Source organism: Phoxinus phoxinus, assembly GCF_949152265.1.
Source record: "Phoxinus phoxinus genome assembly, chromosome: 7".
NCBI classification, from domain to species: domain Eukaryota; kingdom Metazoa; phylum Chordata; class Actinopteri; order Cypriniformes; family Leuciscidae; genus Phoxinus; species Phoxinus phoxinus.
This window is the reverse complement of record NC_136882.1, coordinates 7,923,722-7,951,278: the sequence shown is the minus strand read 5'-3', so window position 1 is coordinate 7,951,278 and position 27,557 is coordinate 7,923,722. Positions and strand designations below refer to the sequence as shown.

Here is a 27,557-nt window from a genome sequence, read left to right as displayed (position 1 = left end):
TCTCCTTTAGTGCATTGCCTGTCAGACCAATACTTCCAGGTCATGGTTTCTTTCCTCACATTCTTGTGTCCTCTTTCATCCCGAACCCATTGATTGTGATTATATTCGGACAGACACATGGAGGTAGAGTGTTCAGTGTGAGGTATAAGTATGCTTCCCTGCATCTGAACAGATGTGTGTACATGTCTTTGCAGGTGTTTCTGAAGTACTATCACGTGGAGCAGCTCAATCTGATGCTGCGGGAAGTGATGGCTCGAGTGGTGTTGATTCAGGCCTACACCAAGGGCTGGCTGGGGGCTCGGCGGTACCGCAGAGAGAGAGAGAAGCGAAACAACGGGGCAACTATCATTCAGTCAGGTTCTTATAACTCAAACTCATTACAAAATGACACTTCTGATGACAGATGTATATGTGCAGGGCTCAGCAGTAAGAAAACATTTGTTGCATTTTCAAGGACAATATAATTGCAATAAAAGTTGCATTTATAATTTGATAACTTGCTTGGGGTCGGTACAATATTTGTATGTTTTTTAAAGAAGTCAGTTGTGATTGTAACACAGAAGACTTGGGATGCACAGCGGGGTTCATGTGCAGAGGTTTTATTGGGCAAATACAAGGACAGTGTATTTAAGGGTGTACGTAAGATATGTAAGGGTGCAATCCAGCTAGACAGTCCAACAGGCATACAAATAAAGGGGTAAACACAGGAGAAGCACGGTCATACACAAAAACAGCAGTGGAAACAACAGTCAGTAATGCACTAGAAAGATACAAGATTTTTCAAGGTAAAATTGTAAGGTCAGGTATTTGATTTTGGTGGCTGATAAGGTACAGGTGGGGCAGAGGTTCAGAAATTCGGGAAATGGTTCCCTTTTTGACATTTCTAAGTTTTTGGCTGTGTGAGATTCTCCAGTTTTGTTGCTGCCGGAGTATCCGAAGCACGAGCTGTAAAGGCTCCGCCTTCTCCTGGAAAGGGGGCGGAGCAGCCACTCATTTGCATTTAAAGGGACACACACAAAAACGGCGTGTTTTTGCTCACACCCAAATCGGGGCAAAAATCGACAAGCTATAATAAATTATCTGTGGGGAATTGTGTATGTTCATTTTGAGCTGAAACTCCAGACACATTTTTGAGACACCAGAGACTCATATTACATCTTGTGAATAAGTCCCCTTTAATGCTGAATAAAAGTATTCATTTCTTTTAAAATCTTCGAACTTTTGAATAGTAGTGTATATCATATTATGATAAATGAATGTTCAATGGATCAAAAACATTACTATAAATATACTAAAATATTACTAAAAAATACTTTTTCATATACTGTATATGAATCCTTATCCAGGGAAAATATTGTAAGGAAATATCTGAACTACTTGTTGAACTAGGTCAACAGAAAAAAAATCCTTATTGTTGATCTCCGATTTTGTATTACTTTGCTGTGGCCGCTAGAAATTGTTTACCAGGAACTAATTTTCTGTTTTATTCCCGTCATCTCTTTCCTTCTGTCTGTGTTCAGCATGGAGGGGTCACGTGGCCCGTCAGAATCTGAAGTTGATAAAGAGAGAGCGTGAGCAGGCAGCTGTGCAGATCCAGTCAGGTACACACCAATACAATTCATGTCACAAAGTCGTGGGAATATTTCCTGGAGATTTTCTACTCTATACTTTTCCTTTCTCTCAATTTCAGGGTTGTCTGATTTATTGGAATAAACAGTTACTAAACACTTATGCATCTATACGTATCATCCACAAATTAAAACCACTGACTTATCATTGATTATATAGTGAATATCATTGATTATATGACTACAGTGGCTCCTGTCAAGGGTGGGATATATTAGGCAGCAAGCGAACAGTCAGACGTGTTGGAAGCGGTAAGAAAGGGCAAGAGAAAAGATCGGAGAGCCTTTGACCAGGTCCAAATAGCGATGGGTAGGTGACTGGGTCAGAGCATCTCCAAAACAGCAAGTCTTGTCAGGTGTTCTCAATATGCCGTGGTTAGTAGTACCTACCAAAAGTGGTGCAAGGAAGGACAACCGGTGAACCAGCGTCAGGGTCATGGGCGCCCAAGGCTCATTCATCATCTTTGTGCTGGACCAACAAATCCAATCCATGGAGGCCATAACTTGCAATTTGCTGGAATTAAAGGATCTTCTGCTAATGTCTTGGCCAGATCCCACAGGACACGTTCAGAGGTCTTGTTGTGTTAGCAGCACGAGGGGAACTTACTGTATACGATATCAGGCAGGTGGTTTTAATACTGTGGCTGATCAGTGTGTATCTGTATATTTGTCAGATATCAGTAATCCAGGGTGATCTATTAACACAGGTGAATCATTTCTGAATCTATCAAGTTAATGCAGCTTTACAAAGAGGCTATTATTAATGGATGAGACCGTTTAAAAATTATTACTGTGAACACAGTGGAGCTCTCTTTGTTAGTTCATAATAGCACAGCAACAAAAACATGACCAGTTTAATTATAAGAGTCATAGAGAGGGTCTAAAATGATCATAGCAAAATTTTTACTTAAACTTAACTATTATTTAATATTATTAAACATGTATTTAAAATTATACAAAAAGTATGAAATTACTTTAATCCTTTTGTATACTTTTTTTCAGCAAGGATGCATTAAATTGATAAAAAGTGACAGCAAAAACATTTATAATCTGGGAAAAGATTTCTGTTTCAAATGAATACTGTTCCTTTAAACTGTCTAGTCATCAAATAATCATGAAAAAGCACAACAGTGTGTTTTAATAAATGTGTTTTGAGCAACAAATCAACATATTAGATTTATTTAATGAAATATCATGTGACACTAAATACAGGCTAATGAAAATTCAAATAAATTAAATTTTTTAATCCAAATACTTTAAATTGTACCAGTTTTTCCACATTATTTCTAGTCTTTCACAAACATTTTAAAAAGTCTAAAAGTTAAAAGTTAAATGTTTGGAAAAAAATAAGAGAGAGAAATAAGTAGCAGCAGTAGTAAACATGTAAACAGGTTTAGTGAATGAGACAAGAGCTTAGACAGCTACTCTCTCTGTCTTCCCAAATCTTTCCAACTTGCACTTTTTTTTTTTTTTCCTCCAATCATAATTTTCAGCATTTTCACAAAGTACCTTTTTTGATCTCAACAAACAATCCCATGAAACAGAGCTGCTAAATTAATAATGTGTGGAGCCAGCGTCTCTTTTGAAAGTTTGGGTCACAGCATTTGGTCCCCATGTTTCAGTCGAAAGCTGCATTTTGAGCTCTCTTTGCTTTCATCTGTTTCCCAGAGAGAGAGAGAGAGAGAGAGAGAGAGAGAGAGAGATGGGGGGTGTTGGGGGTTCCCTGCCACTTCCTCTCTCACATTCCCGGCCCATTACAGACTCTCACATACCAGAAACAAGATGGCTTTTTATACTGTCACCCTTTTCATCTGAAATGTAAATGAATTCTTCCTCAGTGTGGCCTGACGGAGATCAAAGCGGGCGTATTAACCTTCTCGGGGTGCGTTTCCATCGCCTCTCTCTCTCTCTCTCGTCTTCTGAGGCAGGGGTCCAGGGGGAGGAAGGAGAGGGAGGAGTGATGCTATTGTTCTCCTCTCCTCTTCTGGAGTACTTCAGTTCCCCTTTTTGGCAGACGTCTCTCTCTCTCTCTCTCTCTCTCTCTCTCTCTCTCTCTCTCTCTCTCTCTCTCTCTCTCTCTCTCTCTCTCTCTCTCTCGCTCTGGTGCAGGTGGCTCGGTGTACGGCACATGTTCAGAGCTGTGTAGAGGTGTGTGTATCCACTTTGAGGTGGGCTGCATTAGCATTTCTAAAATAAACACTCGTCTTTCAAACGTTCGAGATCCATATGCAGAGAATATGCTGAGCACAGTGTGCAGATGAAAAAAACAGGCTTTCAGTGGGGAACGTTTTCTATATACATACTGTAGGATATCCATACATTATGAAAAAAAAAAAAAAACTTAAAGTGGCAACCTGTATTTGTTACCTTAAAGAGCTATTTTTTACTTAGTTTAACCCATAAAATTAAATTTTGTTGGTTTAAATTTAAGGAGATTCAGCTATACAATTATTATTTTTGGGGGGTAATACTTTATTTTACAGTGTCACTTTTACACATCTTACATGTACTTACTATAGTAATAACATGGTATTACTAAACAGTACTAATACTATAGTAAAACATCAACAATCAACTAACCCTAAACCAAACCCTAATCGTAATTATATATATATATATATATTTGTATAGTAGTGGTAGCATATTGTAGTATAATTATAAAGTAAATGGGTAAATGTGTTACACGTTACATGTATTTACTATAGTAGTAACTATAAATTATGCATAATTACATGCAACTAACCATCAACCAAACCCTAATCCTATATTAAGTACATAGTTAATTAATATTACACAGACCTTAAATACATAATTACGCTGTAAAATAAAGTGTAGCCAGTAAATGTGGTTAAGTAATATTACCCAGTATTCGTTACCCGGCTCCTTAAGTGAAAGTGTAACCAATTGTTTGACTAGTAAATGAACTAGACTTCTAACATTGAGGTTTTAGGTTTAATGTAGAAATGTAGATGTTATCTTTTCTTCAGAGTAGGAACGTTTCTGTGACCATTCTGTTCTGAGTTTCATCTTGTACAACCCAAGCTGTTTATTAAATGGCAATATTAACAATTGTATGGGTAACACTACTTAAAGACTTTGTATAATGCAGTATTTGTAATGCGCAAAATGCATTATATCTTTTTCTCTCTAAATAATTGTAACCAGAGTTAAAATGCTTTATAATATTAGCAGGTTCCTTGTTACAGCCAAAATTGACTGCATGTTTGTCATGTGTTTTATTGAATTATACTTTAGATAAGTGAATAGATAAGTATTATAATGTATTACAACTGTGGTTATAATTATTGATGAGACCATACATCACAAGACATAATTAATGCATTAAAAATACTAATGCATTATATATAAAGGCTTTATAAAGTATTGCCATTCGATGAAGCCTGTGTTTATAATGCATTAAAAGGGTATTTTAAGCCATTATAATGTATGATGAATAATTAAAGCTTGTTTCCGCCTCTGAATAAAAAATAAAAAAGGTAATTGCGGATTTTAAAGTCCGAATTTTGATATAAACGTGCAATTCTGAGGGTGAAAAAATAATTTCCCCCCTCAGAATCGGACTTTATAACTAACAATAGAGTTCATATCTAACAATTCTGAGAAAAAAAGTCAGAATTGTGAGTTAAAAAGTCGCAGTTATCTTTTAAATTGTTTTATTCAGTGGCGGAAACAAGCTTCCATAAATAATAGCTCATATAAAAAATATGAAAAATAAAACTATGATGTATCATCTCACAAATAACCATAGCAACAGTTATAATACATTATATAATACTTTTATAAGTCCTTTATCTTTTTTCGTTGTTTATTTAAAATCTGCAGTGTCTTACTACATCATATGAGTGGTTAGGAGAGGTTGTTCATTTATGAGAGTTTCCAGTGAGGCCAGTGTTCATTTCACTGTGAGTAACTGGTAACCCATTTACATCTGAAATATGGTTTTGTCGATATACAATAAAAGATTCAAAGCAAATGTGTCATATAAAATATATTATATCTTATGGCTGTTTAAAACAACACTTAAAGGGGTAGTTCACCCACAAATTAAATAATTTATTTACTCTCCCTCAAGTTGTTCCAAACCTGTATGAATTTCTTGCGTCTGTTGAACACAGAAGAAGATGTGTTGAAGAATGCTGGTAACCAAACAGTTGATGGACCCCATTGACTTCCATAGTCTGAAAAAACAAAATACTATGGAGGTCAATGTTGTCCCATCAACACATGACACACTGCACAGTCCCACCGTGTGTGTGAGTGAGAGTTCGCATGGTTGCGCTCTGATTAAAGCATACATTTAGAGAGTTTTTTATAATTGGGCGTCTCGTTGAAAGTGGAATAAATGACTACTTTAGCATTTTCGAGCAGCTGCTTTCATCCGTTCTGAGATTTACACTCATTTGTGTGTGTGATAAACTACTAATTACTCAGTCAGAGCTCATTGTGTGTTTTATCCTAAACATGCACTTAGTGTCTGATCAAAGGAATCCATTAATCTGAATGTATGTAACAGAATCAAAATCAAAGCTGCTTGAATGCAAGTAATAAACTGTTACATTACATTTGATACAACCGAGCAATATATGCAATTAGTCATACTAATTTAGGATTTTTGTTTTTGTTTTAATTAATGGGGTTTTTAAACATTATTGCTCAAACTTAGTATTTGAACAAACCATCTCTATGTATTTATCTTGCTTGCACCTTTTGCACTACAGATTCCTTAAATATGTGTGCTGTTATTTTCTAAGACTTATGATTTCCCATACTGTATAAACAATAATACTAGAAAATTGGTTTCTGATATGATGTTATTGTATTCATTGTTTGGCAATTATATGTGTTCCAGCATACAGAGGCTACAGAGTCAGGAAAGACTACAAACAGAGTCGACACACAGGGTAAGTCAGGGTGTGTTCATTGTGTTTGTTTCCTTTGTATGTTATCATTGTGTATTTGTGCATGTTGTTGTGTCTGTTTGTTCTATACGGTACGTTCCCATCGATGCAAAACATTGTATTCATTCACATTCCTTAAATCCTGAGGTGGGAAAGGTGATAAAATATTCTACTCAAGTAAAAGCACTACTACTTCAATGAAATTTTACTTAAGTAAAAGTAAAAAGTACTCCCGTTAAGGGTTATAATGGTACACTCTAAAAAATGCTGGGTTGATTTAACCCAATTTTGGGTCAAATATGGCTGGGTTTGTCCATATTTGACCCACAATTGGGTTAAAACAACCCAGCATTTTTTAGAGTGTATGAGATTTTCACAGTATGATAACGTCTCAGAAAATATCAGGGTTTACGGTATTAATAAATTATTAAATAAACGGTATTATTAAATTATGGTTATTATTATTATTATCATCAGTTAAAATGACAGTTTTTTTTTTTGGTTGAACAAATGCTTTTATTATGACAAACTTGAAACCATTTGTTTGTTTTGTTTATTAAAACTTCAATAAAACATGTCTAATCAGTTAAATTCAATAATTGATAATGAATTAGATTAACAACTTATTTATAACATTAATAATTTATTAAAATAGTTAAGAATAATAAAGTCCTGTGAAATGTATTTTAATCAGAAATTTAATGTTTCTTTTTATGATTTAATCCAAATATATTATCAAAAGCGGTGGAAATCAAATGAAAATTTAAACTTTTATCCTTTTATTGTTTTGGGTAAGAACATATTTACTAAATTAAACCATGGACAAAAAAATATATTCCTTAAATAATGTTTAAATAAATTGTATTATTATTGTTATTATTATAATTTTGAGAAGTACGTTCTATTGTATGCCTACAATAGTAATATTCTGTCATAATTGCCCCTAGTTAAACCGAACTTTTATTTTGGCGGGTTGTAGTGAAGACCTGTTCCAGAGTGTATTTGACAATGGGTTTTCTCAAATAAAATGCTGAAAATGTTCATTAGGCGTTCTCTCAGAGCAGCTCTGGAAATGTTCATGTGTTCATGTCCTCAAATTGTTTGTGAGAGGCTGAAAACACCATGAGCCTCAAGCTTACCTGAGTATGTAGTAGACGAAGCAAGCGCAGCTCATTCACACCGATTCACACACACGCAGAACAAGCAGATCATATATTTACTTAGCAGTACTTTTGCAATATTCACAGACCATGTCGCGATTGGATTTATTGCACAGCTCTACTTTCAATTGATTCATCCATCCATCATTTTGCGTGTTTTACGTGACATCTGCGTTATGTAAATTACATTTTCATGACTGGATTCCGGGATTCCCTCTGCATCACATAAATCATTCGGCCTTAAAGGACAAGTTCGGTATTTTACACTTAAAGCCCTGTTTACAGATCGTATCTGATGAAATAGAACGGTTAAGATTAAAATTTGGACACATGCTCCTGTCGCGAGAATTTTAGGTTTATTTAGGACCTATTTTGCCAAACGTGTCACACCCGTGATTCTTTCGTTGAGAGCTTGAATAATAGACACTCAAGCGGCGGAGTAATACCGCACCTCACACAGCACATTCAATACAAGTCATGGAGTTGGACAAAAACTACGATAAAACCTGTTGGAATGCATCTTTTTCAGCGATTTTTTTGGGGACCGTATCAGTGAACACCCCTGACCACTCGGTGAGTTTCACGTCTTTGTAAACGAAAGTTTAATGTGTTTTAGGAAGGAATCTTCCAGTGGCCATAGACAACCATTGTGGGGGTGAGGGGGGAAAGCGATATAAACCTAAAATTCTCGCGACAGCAGCATCTGTCCAAAGTTTAATCTTAACCGTTCTATTTCATCAGATACGATCTGTAAACAGGGCTTTAAGTGTAAAATACCGAACTTGTCCTTTAAGTTATAAGCGGGATATACCTTTATCTGCAGGAGGGATGGTGTTCTATGTTTCCTCCTTTTGCAGCCACTTTGCATCCACATTTTTTCCTAATTGGATATCTATCTTAAGTAAACATACTTAAGTAAAAGTAAAATTACAGATTTTAAAAACTACTTAAAAAAGTAGTACACAAAAAAACTACTCAATTACGTAACGCGAGTAAATGTAATTCGTTACTTTCCACCTCTGCTGAAATACTAGTGAGCGACAATCCACACGCTCTCTCTCACACACACACACACACACACACACACACACACACACACACACACACACACACACGCACGCACGCACGCACACAGTTTCTCACAGAATGTTGCGGTGTTAAAAATGAACTGATGATCAGTGTTATTGAATGCAAGTAGAATGCAAAGATTGCTGACAATCATATCGTAATAACTGGTTTTGAAAAAAGTTTTCATCCACCCTCCCAGTGTTTTGGGTGGGTGTGTGTGTGTGTGTGTATGTATGTTTGTGTGTGTATCCTCCAGCCAGTTGGCCTATCAGAGGGGATTCTCAATGCTTGTTTATATCAGAAGTCTCAGTGGTGAAACTTCAAACCTCACACTTTGCTATTCTGTTTCATCAGAGCTGGAGAGGAACGTTATAGATTTATTTTGACATCAACTGGCCCAATTTTCCCTTGTAAAGTTCATAAACCTACCTACATGCTCGTTAGCTGACAGGAATGTTATCACGCCGTTCGAGTGCCAGCTGACGTCAGTGTGTGTGTGTGTGTGTGTGTGTGTGTGTGTGTGTGTGTGTGTGTGTGTGTGTGTGTGTGTGTGTGTGTGTCTGTGCAGTTAAATCATACATGTTCCAATGCGCATTAGAGTTATTGCAATAAATAGTTATGTCACAGATGGTGTCTCGGAGAAACATGATGATGATGATGTCATTAATGTTGTGGCAGTCACATGTACTGAGAATATCATCTAGTTATTAAGTTATGAAGCTTTTCACACAAGGGGAATCTTTTTATTTCTAATTCATCATCAATGCATCTTTGGGTCACATGTCTGGAACAACTGCAACATTCATACATCAGCACATGTTGTGATGTTAATGCGCTGAACGCTGGTGGACATGTAAGTTATCTGTGTGTTTTATTTGATCATCAACTTTATATCAGGTGTTATGTCCTAAAAGTCCTTAGTGCGAACAAATATACACAAATATTAACAAACAATAAAAAAATAACTGGGATAATTGGTCTTAGAAGAATTAAAAAACGTTTCAGGTCATTTTGAGATTTCTTACTTTTGACTGCAGGCTTTTTTATTTTATTTTGGAAAATTTCAGCACATTATTAAGATCTCTTTTGAAATCCTAGAGGAGACATATGTGAAATTTACTTCTGGGTCTTTTCTCAGAAGAATTATCTCAGAAAGTAGAAGAAATGGGAAATTTTGTCTTACTCATGTCATTTCAAGCCTGAATTTTATCTGCAGAAAACAATAGATATGTTGAAGAACATTGGGGTCCAAACAACATTGGACCTATTAAAATCATTAGACATCACCAGCAGTAAAAAAAAAAAAAAAAAAGCAGGGGGACGGGGACTCAACAGCTGAACTGTGTTACAAGGGTTTTGGCAGTGCAGAAGTTGGCAATCCCCGGGTAATAAGCGTACTCTCAACATCGCAACCAACATTACGCCCCATGTAAGCAGTGTAGTCCTTTGGACCACACAGGGACAGAGAGGACAGTACTTACCATGGGAATAGGTCACTTCAGCCAGTCTTTTTGACCTTTTCTCTCACATCTGTGTAGACTGGAATTAGCACTGGAGAAGCGCTCTTTCTCCTGGATAGGAGGAAGAACACCACAGAGACCACATCCTGCCCTAAGGGAGGTTAATATATGGAGAATACATCACTTGGACTCACCAACTGGGAACCACCACACATGGAAAGATGTCCCTGCGGTAGGTCCTACCTGAAAAAGGAGGAAGTACTACAAACGCAGCGATTGGCTGCACAGACGGAGCTCGGCCTAGGGGATGAAACGGGTTTACCGTTAGGGAAACTGTATCGTGGACAATACATCATATGGGATTACCATCAATGAATCGCTACATAAGGAGCACCTATCCCAAGTATACAGGCTGGCCTTTAAAGGGCATACATCACAAGTACTGGGCCTGGCGTACAAATTACAAATTACTTGACGTAACTTACCTGTTCGTACCCAATAGCACACGGGACAAAACTGTCTCAACCTGGAGATTATAAAATCTCTGGAAGGTATTGGGTGTTGCCCAGCCTGCTGATCTACAGATGCCTGTTAGAGAGGTGCGTTTGCTAGAGCCCAGGAGGATTCAATACTTCTTGTGTGCTCACAATCCTAAGGGATACGGCATGCCTTGGGCCTGGTATGTCAAGGCAATTGTATCCACAATCCACTGGGCCATCCTCTGTTTTGAGACAACCTTCCCCTTCTGCTTTCCTCCAAAACAGGGCACATACTGGACACACAACAAAAAGGCTGAGTCTGCCTCATCCCGCATTTATCCACCTGGCACCTTTGAGGACCCTGATTTATCAGGTCGTGCTTCCCTAAAGATTAACCATCCACTGCATCATGATGCTCCTCTATGGCAGTCACATTCACTTTCAATGTGGAAGGAGGAACAGCCGGTCCTCCAACCTCTCCTGCAGAAAAGCACTGACCCGACTACACATCCCTGTGGGTCTGTCCCTCGGGAAGCACACCAGTTAGAACACACGCCTCGTATAGGGGGGTTTTAGCCTGAGTAATAGTGTCTATCACTCTAGTCTTCTGCGTCTCATCCAGGAGCCAGACATGGAGGTTTCAGAGGTATGGGCACGGGTGACAGGTTGTGCCCCGTCCCGGAGGAAGAAGGTACTTCCTCGGGGTGAGAGCCAGGGAAGGGCTGTCTCAAGGAGCATGAGCTCCGAAAACCAAGTCTGGGTAGACTAGTACGGCGTAACAATCAAGACACCTCGTCGAAGTGACTGACAGATAGGGAACTTTAAGTCTTTCATTTTGGTTAACTGAGTTTACAGTGGCTTTTGCAGAATGTCTTGGCGAATCTGAGCACACTGAGGCATTTTTGATACTCATCTTAGATCACCGAAATTACACATTTAAAAGATTTTTCTAGCTTGAATGTAACTCTACACCCTTTCCTCATTTAGTATACGTGGTTCTGGCGTGGTGTGACGTCAGAAACACCAGCGATTTCGAACCACGTTTTTAAAACTGTAATTGTTTCACTGCAGTTTTAAGAAGATAATACTCAGCAATGCTGTCGACTTATGAATTTGTACATGGTTTGTCTTAAAGCATATTAAAAACACCACATAGACACATAAACAACATTTTAACCTCAGGGGGTCTTTTTTTTCTCATAAGAAACACAGAAACTGCTATACACAGCATTGTTATGAACAACAACATTTATGATTAAAATATACAACTTGCAAAATAAACAATAATTTAGTGGAATAACAACCAGGACCAGAATAAAATACAATGACATACACAGCGTAATGCGAGGAAGCAGATGGACCTGGTGGAGAACATGAGCTGTTCCTCGTAATGTTCTGGGCCTTTCTTCTGGTTCGCTGTGCATAGAATGAGACTAGACTTCATTGGCTCTCTCAGTGCCACACAGTGATTGCCGAACAGAGGTTTACAATGGTTTGAAGGAGATGTAATCCAGCAGACAATGTACACTGTAAAAAAATATTTTCATGATTTGTTATCACAACTTTTAGTCTTTTGTCAAATAAACTTCGATAACTAATGTGTGAAGATAACATACTATTTTGAGTTTCTGTTTATTAAACATTCGGTCCCACTTTATATTAAGTGGCTTTAAGTACTATGTACTTACATTGAAATTAATCATTTGATACAATGGACTTATTGTGTACATACATGTTTTTACATACTTATATATTTAAAATACCTGCATGTTATTACAGCTGTAATTAATGTATGTAATTACATTTGTAATTACACAGTTGAGCCTTCCCTTACACCTTAACCCACCCTTAAACTTAACCATACCACCACACCTGTCCCTAACCTTACCCATATCACATCTCAATAGCAGCAAAAGTGTTTTACAATAAAACATTGTACTTATTTTTCGATGTAAGTACATAGTACTTAAAGCCACTTAATATAAAGTGGGACCAAACATTCTTCTTCATTGTATCAACTCAAATTTTTTAATTACAATGAACTCAAAATTTTAAGGCAACAATGTAACTTGCTTTTTTAAGTTAAACCAACTTTTTGGAAACACAGAAGACTCATTCACAATAAAAGTACGGAAATGAATGCCGTAATCTGATTTAACCAAATATTTTTCTCAGAATTATAGAAATTAATGAGGAATTCTGATTGTTTTATGATTATTTTTGTCCTCAGACAATCCACACCTGAAAGAAGATCTTCCACCAATCTCATCTCGGATGAAAAGGTCAGATATGATCACTCCAGAATTTAAAGGAATAGCGTTCTCTCACTCTCTCATGTATAATTATCTTTCTTCCGTGGAACATGAAAAGAGACGTTTTGCAGAACTGCCATGTTGCTCTTTTCCGGGCTACTCAAAAAAATCACCACAAGGTTCCCCCGCTTCTATGGTGCTTCTTGTCCTTTTGCCCTTGGTCACTGGTTTACTCTTTTATTGTGTGGAGCATGACCATCCTCAAAATATACAGGTTTGAAATCCCATTTTTCAAAGTGAACTATTCCTTTAATTGCCCGTCTGATACGGCTCATGTTAATATGAACTCTACTGTCACCTCACTGCACTGAATATTACACCGAGCAACCCTCAGATCAAACAGCGCGGTCCTTGAGACAAAAGAGACGGTTCCCTCATAGAGAATTCACTTCTCCACTGAGAGAGAGAGAGAGAGAGAGAGGAACCCAGGGAGGTAGAGAGAGAAGGAGTGAATCAAAAGGCTGGAAAAGCGTGGTAGAGAGTAAACGCTGACTTCTCCCTGAGGTGATTTGTCTTTTCGCTGCTCTCTCTACAGATGTTGGAGCCCCTTTTTTCCAGTAAAGACCTGAGGTTCTTTGCTAGGACTTTGATATCCTACTCGAATTCAATATGTGAAATAGTAGAGCCACTCTGTGACTTGGAGCACATCGCCGAGCTTTGAAGTCTGATCCAATTTTTGCTGCTCGCCATTTGATGTTGAAAGGATGAGATGAAGAAAACGTACAGTTTTTGCCAGTAACTCTGCTGAGCATATGTAAGATTAAAACAGCCCGCTCCTTTGGAGGGTGTACTTAGAAATGTTAAGCAGATTAATTCTTTCCTATAGCTCTTTTATTCAAAGATAAAATTAAATGTGTGTGGAAGTCTGCAGGACGGCCTCCGTTATTTCCTGCATTACAATGAGCGTGACGAGAGAGAGAGAGAGAGAGAGAGAGAGAGAGAGAGAGAGAGAGAGAGAGAGAGAGAGCACTCGGGTACCAGTGCATTAGCACTTACTGTTGCAAAAACACTGTGTTAATGGATGCTCAGAGCCAGCCGGCTCTTAATAAATCACTTCAATTCATTCACACAAAAGACTGCTGCTGTTGTATTCATTATGATGCGCTTGTTTGTATTAGTGCGCTTTGTTTCTTGATGTGTTTTCTGTTGACGTGGGTGTGTGCGCATTTTCTTTTCAGGTTGTGTCTGTCAGCTACAGTGACGCGTCTGACAAACTGAGTGACAGCAGAGAGAGAGACGGGCTGCAGGGGCGATCGGCACTGAGCAAGCAAGGTGAGTCCACACACACACACACACGCACATTCACGTGTGTGTCTGCAACATTCTCATTGTCCCAAATGCACACACACACAAGCGCACATTTACATTGACTAAAAAAACACAGATATACAAATTATTCCACATGTATTCAGCCTCGTGTTGTTCTAAACTGACTTTATTTCTTCCAAAAAGAAAGAAATTTTGAAAAACCTCCAAGCTGCCCTTTTTTTTATATATATATATATAAAATGAAAGCATGACCAATCGTCACACACGAGATAATCACTGAAATCAAAGTTTGAATACACTAAATAATCCCATGTGAAAAAAGTACACTTACTGTACGCATTCTTTTAAAAAGAGTACTCAGTAATATACTTATATATTTTCTGATTGGTTGCTTGATGTTATTTCTAATTAAATTAAAGTTTTTTTATAGTTTAAATTTTATTAAACACAATTAGCTGCTTTTTGACCCACTAGAGTAAGACTTAAGTTAATATACTTTAAGAAGTATACACTACAGATGCACATTTAATACAATTGAACATACTTCTTTTTCGGTATGGATGAAGGAGATCTGAGAGCGACAGCAAAGAAGATTTTTAGTGAATAACGGCTTAAATTTCAGTGCGTCACACAAATCTATTGTATAGAGCACGAGTCAAGTGGACTACTTTATGGTGCTTTTTGAAGCTTGACCTGAATGAGCAGCACAAATGTTCTGCTAAATATCTTCTTTTTTTGTTCCATGGACGAAAGAAAGCCACAAATATTTAGAGCCACATGAGAGTGAGTGAATGATGACAGTCTTCATTTTATTTTGGCTGAACTCGTCCTTTAATACCTCTCTCTCTCTCTCTCTCTCTCTCTCTCTCTCTCTCTCTCTCTCTCTCTCTCTCGCTCTCGCTCTCGCTCTCGCTCTCGCTCTCTCTCTCTCTCTCTCTCTCTCTCTCTCTCTCTCTCTCTCTCTCTCTCTCTCTCTCTCTTTCTCTCTCTCTCTCTCTCTCTCTCTCTCTCTCTCCCTCCCTCTCTCTCTCTCATATTCATGTTCTGTCATATCAGCTTATGGTTTGGCTGAGCTTTCAGTTTCAGGCCAGGCAGTGGATGAGAGGTGTGTGTCTTTGTAAAGAATTTTTTTTTTTTTTTGGTAACAAAACACACCAATCACATCAAAGACTCGCACACACCTGTGACTCTATTACACACTCCCAGTTACAGTGACACAGAGACCAAAACACACATATTTGCTGAACATATGTTTGCTTTGTGTTTCGCCCTGGGCTGCGAATTTCATTAATAAGAGCTGCCTGGGAGGGGTGTGTGTGTGTGTGTGTGTGTGTGTGTGTGTGTGTGTGTGTGTGTGTGTGTGTGTGTGTGTGTGTGTGTGTGTGTGTGTGTGTGTGTGTGTGTGTGTGTGTGTGTGTGTGTGTGTGTGTGTGTGTGTGTGTGTGCGCGTGCGTGTGGCCAGTAAAATGGCAATATCTGAAATCCTTGTCCTTGTGGGGACATTTTTTGGTAAATCATCAAGTTTTGTGTAATGGGTTAGTGTAAGGAGAGAGAATATACATTTTGTACAGTATAAAAATTAGGTATATGGAAGGTCAACATAAAACCTAATGTGTGTGTGTGTGCCTACTTAACTATATTTTGGGGACAAATGTGTACCCATAAGTGATCAAAATCTCCAAAAACCTCCCTTTAGGGACGTCCTCATTTGTAAATATGGTATAAAAATAAAGTTATTAAAGGTTTTTTTGAAAATGTAAAAATGCAGAAAGTTTTGTGTGATGGCTAGGTCTAAGGTTCGGGTTAGTGAAAGGGGAGATAATATACAGTTTGTACAGTACCCGTATAAAAACCATTATGTTTATGGAATGTCCCCATTTAGATTGCTAAGTAAACGTGTGTGTGCGTGAGTGCGTGTGTGTGTGTGTGTGTGTGTGTGTGTGTGTGTGTGTGTGTGTGTGTGTGTGTGTGTGTGTGTGTGTGTGTGTGTGCGTGAGTGCGTGAGTGTGAGAGATACACAGAGAGAGGGAAGGTGTGTCAATCAGGGGCGGCGCTGCTGGGATCAGTTGCCGGGGTCCATCATTAGAGTGATTACTGAGGAAGGTGTGTGCGGGGGTGGGATTGAGATTAGCTGTGTGTCCGCGGATTACCGGATTAAGACAGATAATGTAACACACACTCCGCACTGCAGTGGCTTCGGATTACTGTCAGATCACCACAGCATGCCTGGGTTAGACAGCCGCGCTAACTCTGTGAGACTGAGAACAGGTGACCCCACTCATCCTGTCTGTCTGAACACACACACACATTGAGATGACATACTCGTCATCATATTCTCACACAGACTCACAAACACTTCTGATTGTATGCGACTCAATCATTCATTTGAATGATTATTAATACAGTTTTGTATGAATGATTGGTTATCTGGAGGTATGTTGTATCTGGCAGCAAAACGAAAAGGTTTTCAAACTAGGAAATACAATATTAAACTTGAACTACTTGAAAAGTCTTGAAATGTAATGGAATCAAAAACAACGATAAAGAGCAGTATTTAAAGATGTATTTGACTACAAAACAGAAGGACTTCTGGGAAGTTCTGTTGGATGATAGATCAGTAATAAGTTTCTAAGTTTCGTTGAATTATTGAAATGAACCATTTTACAAACCAATGCTAAAATGAGTCCAAAAGCTACATGATAGTGTGAAGAGTGTTTGATTATTGTCTCAGCCAAAAAATGGAAAGGAGCCCATTAATTTGATAAATTAAGCAATAATATCCACCTTATCTTGCAATGCGCAATATATTTTCTGTGAATGTGCAAGACTTCTGATTAATTCATTTGGTAACACTTTATTTTACGGTGTTCGTGATACAGAGTAATTACTGAATTAATTACTTAGTATTGGACGTTGTAATAACATGTAACAAAATGTAATTAACATGTAACTAAGTTATGGAACAGCCTGTACTTACAGATTGTAATTATGCAGCTACTGTTACACATATGTAGCAAGCTGAGTCGAGTATGAATATGCAAATGATCCCCGCCTCCACTCACTCACTCAGCTTAGAGATCCACTGGTTGACGATCACACGTTTATCTAATTGGTTACAAGGTAGTGTGTGACGTCAGAAACACCAGCGATTTCAAACCGTGTTTTTGAGACAGTTTTAGGGAGAAAATACTCAGCAATGCTGTTGACTTATGAATTTACACATGCAGGGCCCTATCTTGCACCCAGCGCAAATGACTTTGTACACCGACGCATTTCTATTCATTCCTATTCTGCACCCGACGCACAGCGTACTTTTCCCTCCACAGACGCACGTCGGTAAATTAGGGAAAGAACTTGCGCTCGCGGGGGCGATTCAGTGAAAAGAGGAGACGTGTTCCGGCGCAAACGTTCCCCGGTGCTATTTTGCAGTTTCAGAAAACAATTTCGTTATTCAGATGCTATTTTAAGGGCGCATGCTTGGCCATAATGCACAACACACATACACTTTGCTTCTCTCATCTACACAGACGCAACAGTTCATATTTTTGCAAATCATACATTATTATGCTAATTTTATGAAAAATATCTAATATTTTTCATAAAATTAGCATAATAATGTATGGAAACACGAGGGAAATCATTGTGGTGTCCATGATGATGTGAAAAAATAGGCATAAATCTAGCTTACACATTTACTCAAATTATTCAGGCTAATTGTAGTAATGACGGATCAAACCTGTTTGATCAATAGTGGCGAGACACATCGGTATATAAGGACATCTGACAAAGTGTGTTGTCCGTCAAGAACCAGGAAACAAAATCCTGAAGACTGCAAAATCACCGTTACCATCATGCAAGTTGCGTGCGCCGGCAAATCTGCCGTTATAATAGCAATCCGCCATGGAACAAGCGCGCCGGCTCTTAAAGCGAATGTGAGAGGACGCTCTGATTGGTTTATTGCACGTTACGCCCAAACCACACCTATGAGTAATGTAGCGACTTCAGACCAACACATTTTAGATTTGCGAGATCCGCCCACAAAGTTACTTGCGTTTCGCGTTTGATACTTGCGTTTCAGATTGTTAAAATAGAGCCCGGTTCATATTAAAAACACCACAAAGACATACATTAAAAGCTTGATTTTCACCACAGTGGAATTTGAATGTGTTATGTGTTGATATTAAGGATATGAAACCTGTGTAGTTTTGTTCAATTTATAAACAGTGACAAGACGATAGTGAATCGATCTCTCTCTCAAATGTAGCTTTGGAAAGTGATTCATTCTTCTTCAGTTGAGTTCTGTACAATGACATATTCTAAATATTATGATTGGATAGAGGCACAGAATAGGGGTTCACAAGTATCCACACACTTGGAGACTTCCAGCCTCGCCACTGCTAGTGCTACAGTAGTTTCCACTCGCGCTAAAAGTGTTGATTAAATTGAGTTGATGACCAACACCGTCCAGCTCTAGTTGTGCTGTTCACACAGTTCAGTCTGTCACTCACTGTATATTTACATTCATGTGGTGCTGGAGGATAAAGATCTCTCAGCATGACTCTTTCTCGCTGTTTAAAGCAGTTTAAGTCAAATTACCTCACCTTGAATATGCAAAAAACAGAACTGCTGACTACTGCCCTGAGAGAGAGACACACACACACACACACACACACACACACCGAGAGTGGTTTTAGATCACAGTTTGATGCCTTCATCAGAGGAGCTGTTGGCTAAGCTAAAGACTTGATTCTGTCTGTGAGGAGAACACGTGTAAGTGTGTGTGGATGCTGTGTGTGTTGTGGAAGAGTAAGCAGGGCAGACTTTGATCGGAGGAGATCAGAGTGTGTGTGTGTGTGTGTGTCAGGGGAGACGGCAGTGCCAGATGTCTGGAGTTCTGCTCACTTCCTGCCTCTCATCCTGGTGCTGTCACCCTAGAGACACACACACACACACACACACACACATTATCCCCGTCTAACCCCTCCATATCAAATGTTCGGGAGGTCATGGCCGGTGTGTTACTCTGAGACCCAAACACTCTTCTGCTGTCTTTACTGGACGTTAAGTGCTGCTGAGTCTCTGATCTGATCCCAGCTGTGTCAGAATGTGGTGTGTGTGTGTGTGTGCTTCTGACTGGACAGAAAATCATCACCATTTCACATGCTATGATGTCAACTCTACGCTGAGGATGTAGATGTAGTACACACACTAGAGCCTATGCTGGATTATTCACATCTTAAACGGTTACTTCAGCTTCATTATCTATGAAACACAAATGAAGATATGATAACACTTTACAATAAGGTTCCTTTAGTTAATGTATTAACTAATGTTAACTAATAAAGAGCAATACATTTGTTATAGTGTTTATCTTTGTTAAAATTTGTTTATAAAAATGAACTGTTCATTGTTAATGTCAATGAAACAATATTAACTTTTGATTTTCAGTTAAAATGAACAATAACTATATATAAATAGTTAGGAAGTATTTTAGTTCATGATAACTAATGAAGTTAACAAATATAATCTCGTTTTAAAGTGTTGCAGAATATATTTTAATGAAACCTGAGAGATTTCTTTAACACTTTAAAAAGTTAATGAAGAAATCCTACAAATAATCCGTACACAATCCTCCCAGGTGCGAGAACAAGCCACATTGATCTGTGCGGAAGCTCAAACATGATTGTGTGATTCCCAAGAACAAGCCTTTATGGTTTTTGCTTGTCAAACGGTTTTCAGTATTTCATGTGCTCTATATATGTGTGTTGATCAATGTTTAACGTGAATAAAAGCATAAATTAAATCTGTTAATCATATAAAGTGACCATGTCTCTTCAAAAGACTTCATTAAACCACTCGATTCATATTGTTTTACTTTTTAAGTCTCATTGTTTTGGTGGAATAGACTTCCAGTGGCGGGACAGAAGTCTCTCAGGTTTCATTAAAATATCTTGATTCGTGTTTCAAAGGTGAACAAATGTCAAATGGGTTTGGAAAAAAAAGGAAGATGAGTGAATCATGACACAATTTCCATTTTTAGCAGATCTAGCCCTTTAATGTTTATGGACACAGACAATCATTTTGATTCATCCCTTAGTTTATTTGATTTTTTTTAAAGGACTGCAGGCTTTCTTAGTACTTTAAACACTAAATTGCATTACATTAGCCAAATATCACAAATCATAACCTTTTTTTTTTCAAGAGATAGACTGACAAATGTATTTTTATTATAAAAAAAATATACCTTTTTGTCAAAACTATTGTATAAACACATATTCATAATTTTACGTCACGTGATAGCCATGGGTGCCAGTTTGTTTTTAAAATGAAAGAGACCATGGGCGGCCACAGACATGTTGATTGTGATGTCACAAAAAATATATGTTTTATTGTTTTGTGTGATGTATTGATCCAGAAATCAGTAGTAGATTATTCGTTAATTTCCAGGTCAAAACAGAAATAACAACAATTATAAATGTGCAAACATATTGGTTATTACAGCAAGTAGCATCCATTAACTTGGATTTTGAAGTTAAAATTTTGTATAAATATTCCTGCATTTCTGGCAGAATAAATAAGTTTACATGGGTGTTAAAAATGGCAGATTCTGGCTCGTTCATGACATTTGCGGTTCCTTTCATTTAGAGGTGATCGTGCCTTTGCCTTTCTCTCTGCTGCCAGCCTCCAGTGAGAGAAAGATTGTAGGGCTCGGAAAGACCTTTGGAAACAGGGCGAGTGCACTACATTATGGGATGGAGTATTCTGTACTATGTACTCAGTTGTATACTGCATCACGTCCTTCCCAGGTATCCTCAAGCAGACAGCAAGCGATACTATCTGGGTTTACCTTTTTTTTTTTGCGGATAGCAAGGTTGCTAAACGTTTGCGCACCAGTGTCATACTAGTGTGTGCAATGATTATGTGCCATAGTTTTGCATTTTTCACTTTTTGTTGCTGCAAAAAAAGTGTGATTGTACTAAATGCACTTTTGTAGTGTACTTCAAATCCCTTTTAAAAGAAAAACTGTCCATGCAGATAACATAATATTTATCAAATAAAAAGCTATTTAAGTGTACTTAAAGAAGGTACACTTTCATGATTGTTTTTGTAATAATTTCAAATTAAAACTATTTGTTTAATGTACAGGTTACACTTTATTTTGATGCTCCCCAACAGACATTCAACTGACTATAAGTAACTTTTCAACTGCATGCCAACTTATACTTACCCGAACCCTAACTTAACAGTCTACTCACAGTTTACTACAGTCTATTAATACTCTAATGACTGCTAGTTGACATCGCAAAATTACTTAGTTAGTAGAATATCTAAAATGGACCATCGAAATAAAGTGCATCCAAACTACATTTTAAATAATTGTTTTAAAAATCTTTTGTTCTACTTAAAAACACTTATTTTGGTGTGTTGACTAACGTACTAAAGGCAACCTGCTCGTTGGAAAATGTGCATCTACCTGCATTTTTGCCAACAAATTATGAATAAACGAGCAGATTATCAATTAAGGCGAAATTCTTTTTTCATTTTGTTTACACACAAGATGAAAAAAAAAATTCCAGAGGGATTTCAGGATATATGCTTTTATTAGGAAATAAAAATATACTGTCCATGAGATTGAGATTAAAAGAAGCAGAGAGCGATCACGGAGCTCAAAATTGACCAGTGGGGAAAAAAAACTATGTTTTTGCCTGCCGTGTCTCACCTTAATAAAGACTTATTTTTTGTGCAGTTCCTTGCACAATACTATATGTATAGTGCATGATTTGCAAACTAATCTTTTCTGACATATTAAAAACATGAGTGAAACATGAGTCACGATGAAATAGTTCAAAGACTTGTCAAAGCAAGACAAAATGGCATGGTTGCTTCAGCAAATGCATTTTTATTTCATGTCTGCTTTTGTTAACACTATCGGTCAGATTTAGGGTAGGGTTTAGTGTACGTGGTACGCTATTTCCAAACATAATACATGAACCTTTTAGTGCCACTCACCGGACATTTCATTTCCGAACCGCCCCGATACGTACAACAACCAACGCAATCAAACATTGCTAGATTCAGATTCACACTCGTATGTTTCCGATAAAACTGAGCTTAACATAAAAGTTTCAATAGAAATGTCATTAAAGTATATATTCGTTTACCATAAATGCTTGTCAGTACATTCAGAAGTACATTTTAAACATATTTAAAAGACAGTTACATAAAATTATGTACTTAAGTCTTACTTAATTGGGTCAAAATAGCACTTTTGGTTTAGCTAACTGCATTAAATATAAACGTAAACTACACAAAATATGCATTTGATTGCACATAACTTGTGTCTGAAATCATTACATTCAGATCACACTTAATTATATTATTTAAAAGTATATATTATTTCCGTAATAAGTACTTTTTTAAAGGTATGCTCAAGTACTTCTCATACTTGTTGTATGTTTGTTTCTTTTAAAGAACTAGTCCTAATCGACAGCAAGTGAAGAATAGACAATGAGTTTGGAAATAACCGGGATATTCCTTCAAAGTAGAGATGGAAAGTTAAGGTCTCTCTCTCTCTCTCTTTTCCAGCCCCTCAGCATCACACTTTACCTTTCTTGTTTTCTCACTACTGACATGTATGTTTACCGAAAGCATAATCTTCATAAAGCGGGTTACCATAAGGAGCTCAGCTTTCATAAACCATGAAGTCTGATCCTTTTTAGAAGAGGGAGCAACAGAAGAGAACTAACTTGCACTTATGAAGTATGGACATATAAAGACAATGATGTGTTATTCCACATATATAAGTGAGCTTGAAAGGCATAAAGAAAATTGTAGAAAGAAACACTTTATGCTGCCTTCTCTAATTTATTTGCGTGCGGATGGCAGGCCTGCACATTGGCCTGAAGGGTTCTGGGGAGTGGGAGTGTTAGAATAGTCTGATCTGGGCTTTACTCAGTGTGTTGGCTGTGAAACACACCTCTGAACATGTCATTTGAATGCATCATCGAGTGCAAGATCAAAAGTTTTACAGGATTAGCACAAATGAGTAACAAAACAAATGACTGTGTGCACACTAACAGATAGTGTCATCCCTGGTTAGTGTGCCTTCACTCCGTTTGGTGGATTAAGTTCTGGGAAGTGCACATTTCCTTTAGGTAGTTTGTGCCCAAATAAATTTAATCTTGGTTTGGGATGAAGCCAAAATCTTCTCTTTGATTTGTTCCGAAACTGTTACATAAGTAACTCTGATCTAGACGAAGCCATCATATCAAAATAATGAGATTTTATGGTAGCACTTGCAAACATTATTAATGAATCATATATATATGTGTCTGTGTGTAACTAATGGGTTAAAGGGATAGTTCACACATTTCATTTTGCTGTTAATTTATTTAATTTTAAGTCAATGGCTAGCGTCACTTTGAGAGTAAAAAGAAATTAATGAATACCCATGGTACTGTACGTTAGGTACAGGTTCAGTATCTTAATACCTAGTTATTGTAATTACTATCTTTGTTTTGTTTATTTTCAGTATTTAAAGCATCAGTATATAAAGCATCGTATCATTAAAGTTTACTTTGGAATAGCAACTTTAAATGTACATCTCAGGCTTTGCCATCCTTTTATGAATGAGATAACAAAATATCAAGTTTCGTTTAAAAAGATATCACAAGCACATTTGCTTGACATACTAGAGGACCGTGTTGATGGTTAATGTGATTCTTTAGACCTGTGGTTCCTAGGACAGCTGTGTGAACTAGAGGACTGACTTCATACATTCACTAAAAAACACCAAAACACCCTGATCAAAAAAATATGAAGAAAGCTGAAGTTAATGAAGAGAAAAGCAGTTGTTCTCACTTGATTTAATGTTTTATATCTTATCAATAACATTTTTAACTGTGACTTAAGTGTCCAAATACTTTTGTGGGCCAGCGTTAGAAAACTTTGTTGCTTGCAATGAGAGTACCTGGCAATATTTTTTTAAAGGGGTCCTAATGCCCTTTTCACAAGATGTAAAATAAGTCTCTGATGTCCCCAGAGTGTGTATGTGAAGTTTTAGCTCAAAATACCCCACAGATATTTTTTACAGCATGTTTAAATGCTCACTTTTTGAGGGTGAGCAAAAACACACCGTTTTTGTGTTTGTCCCTTTAAATGCAAATGAGCTGCTGCTCCCGGCACAGAGGGCGGAGCTTCAAGAACTTTCAGAGCCCTATTTTAACGATCTGAAGCGAAAGTATCACTCGTGAAACACAACTTACATGACGGTAAAGGTGATTTCTCAGTCTTCAGAATTTTGTTTCCTTGTTCTTGACGGACAACACACTTTGTCAGATGTCCTTATATACCGATGTGTCTCGCCACTATTGATCAAACAGGATTGATCCGTCATTACTACAATTAGCCTGAATAATTTGAGTAAATGTGTAAATAAGATTTATGCCTATTTTTTTCTCATCTTCATGGACACCACAATGATTTCCCTCGTGTGGTAATATTTTTCCTTGTAATTATGTATGATTTGCAAAAATGTGAACTGCTGCGTCTGTGTAGATGAGAGAAGCAAAGTGTGTGTTGTACATAATGGCCAAGCATGCGCCCTTAAAATAGTATCTGAATAACGCACCACTGACTTTAGACTACGTTTTTCCTGGTCAGTGGCGGAGTTGTTTTCTGAAACTGCAAAATAGCAGCAGGGAACGTTTGCGCCGGAACACGTCTCCAATTTTCGCTGAACCGCAAGTTCATTCCCTAATTTACCAATGTGCATCTGGAGGGAAAATTCTGCTGTGTGTCGGGTGCAAAATAGGAATTATACATGCGTCGGCATACAAAGTAATTTGCGCGAATGCATGGTTTGTTGATGAATTTATGTTGCTGATGTGGAGTTAACTATCTTCTAGTCATTGATTTGCATATTCTGTCATGATAATCTAAATCGTGTTCCCGGGGGTGGGGTTTATGTAAATTTTAGGGTTAGTGTTAAGAAGCTCATTGTAGCCGTTTGTTGTAGTCCTTAAAAAGTTATTTCTGTAAAAGCAAATATCTCCCTTTGCTTTGAACTTTGAGTGTTGTAACTTTGCAGATGTTGTTTATGCTCAAACAGCAACATTACACACTAACTAAAGTTAGAAAAGTGAAATCATAATCAACCTTTAAATCTTTGAACATCTTCTGACATTGTTCCTGTAGATCATATCACGTGTTAGACACAGGCTGCCGTGTAGGGCTGAAGTCATTGGCTGTGTGTGATTGGCTGCTCTGTTGACCGTTTCGGCCGCAGGGAACACGTCATGTCATGCAAGACCAACACAGATCTGGAATTTATATTTTGGGGCCATTATTGTAAACGCCATAGTCATCATCTCTGTCCCACCGACTATCTGGAGACCAGCCAGAAAGCCCTCTCTCTCTCTCTCTCTCTCTCTCTCTCTCTCTCTCTCTCTCTCTCTCTCTCTCTCTCTCTCTCTCTCTCTCTCTCTCTCTCTCTCTCTCTCTCTCTCTCTCTCTCTCTCTCTCTCTCTCTCTCTCTCGTTCATGCAACATCACTCCCTCCTTCCTACTAACTTGGCAAAACTACAAATGTTCATAATCAGCTAGTTGGATTGTCAGAATGTTATTTCAGTCTTAAGATAGCCCTGTATAATTAGTCATGTCCGCCGCTCTTGATCAGGGATATATAAATATTCAGTGCAGCCCGTCAATAGGGTAACAAGTATATATTCAACAAATAAACAGATAAATTAACTTTTATTGCCAAACACTGTTAAAGTCTTTGAGCCCTATCTTACACCCGGCGCAATGCAGCGCCAGGCGCGACGCAAGTGTTTTTGCTAGTTTCAGCCCGACACAGTTATCATTTTCACGTCCTGCGCCACGTTGTTTATAGCAAATGCATTTGATCCCATTTGTGCGCCCATTTGCTGCTGGTCTGAAAACGAGGTGTGTTCCGGCACATTGTTGGCGCGTTGCTATTTTGATGCAACTGAAATAGAGATAAATAACCTAGTCTAAAGTCAATGGCGCAAAAATTTTTTTGTTATTTATTGTGCGCGTAAGTAATGAAATAAAGAAGTAAAGAAATAGACTGCGCCATTGACCAACTGAAACCTAGTCTAAAGTCAATGGCGCTATATTGGTTTTGTTATTTAAAGAGGAAATAAGTAATGTGCGCCTATAGGAGGGTCCACAACGCGCGTACACTCTGCTTAGTTATTACACACATAGGGACGCGCAGCAGCACACAAACTAGCAAAATATTAAAAATAAAAAAGAGGATTACAATGTAAAAGATTATTATTGTGTACATAAAGATATGGTGGAATCCGGCTTGTCCCGTAAACGGATCTGCTCGTGCGGGAGGTTAAAGCGTGCAAGCAGATCCATTTGCACTCTGTAAGTAAGTAAGTAAGTAAAATTTATTTATATAGCACTTTTCACAGATAGACATCACAAAGTGCTTCACAGTAAAATGTAATACAAGAACAATTTAAAATACATTCCCCAAAATACAAACAACAAACAACCATAACAACCCCTCGACTAACCAAAAGCCTGCTTGAAGAGCAAAGTCTTCAGTTGTTTTTTAAAAGAATCAGCTGAGTTCGCGCAACGTAAAACAAGAGGCAAAGCATTCCACAGCCTGGGAGCGACTGCCTGGAATGACTGCTCTCCTCTACTTTTAAAATGAGTACGGGGAACAACTAATAACATCTGATCTAAAGACCTGAGACTCCGGGTAGGAGTGTGAAGCTGTATCAGGTCAGTGATGTAGGTAGGGACTTGGCCATGCAAGGCTCTAAAGGTAAGAACCAGGGCCCGTATCCCTAAAGAATTTTTGTGCAAAAAGTGGCTCCTAGCGGCCAAATTCTAAGAAAATTCTCAGAGTCATGACGTTTTCTTAGAATTTCCACTAAAAGTGACATGAAAATCCCAGTTAATATAAAAGCTATTCCTCAAGATTCCTAGCGCTTAAAAGGGCTCCTAAGGCGAGATCTGCTAAGAGCAGGGAAGAGGACTTTTAGTGGCTTAGGAGTTCCCCTAAGCAGCTGCACAAAATGGCCAACAGAGGCAGGAGAGATGTCCTGCAAACACTGGACAATCACAGACATTGATAAAAGCTGAGCCGTGGACCCTTGTTAAGACCACACTGAGTTGTAACGTTGCAATTTCTACTTCATTAAGGACAGCCCCTTGAGATAGGCCATCTTGTTTTCAATGGGGTCCATATGGGAGTGAAAGTACAAAATATGCCAGCTAGG

The 27,557-nt window shown here is 37.9% G+C and overlaps 1 protein-coding gene across 2 annotated transcripts in view; it reads left to right on the top strand.

Annotated features, from left to right (window-relative positions):
- Positions 1 to 27,557, top strand: part of LOC307002319 (myosin-IIIb-like) — a 69,079-nt gene that overhangs the window by 6,194 nt on the left and 35,328 nt on the right. For both annotated transcript variants that reach the window (XM_079619834.1, XM_079619833.1), the window contains exons 3-7: positions 195 to 357; positions 1,521 to 1,601; positions 6,496 to 6,547; positions 12,942 to 12,993; positions 14,202 to 14,295. In XM_079619834.1, coding sequence (XP_079475960.1) covers positions 195 to 357; positions 1,521 to 1,601; positions 6,496 to 6,547; positions 12,942 to 12,993; positions 14,202 to 14,295 — 442 coding nt within the window. The remainder of the gene's footprint in view (positions 1 to 194; positions 358 to 1,520; positions 1,602 to 6,495; positions 6,548 to 12,941; positions 12,994 to 14,201; positions 14,296 to 27,557) is intronic.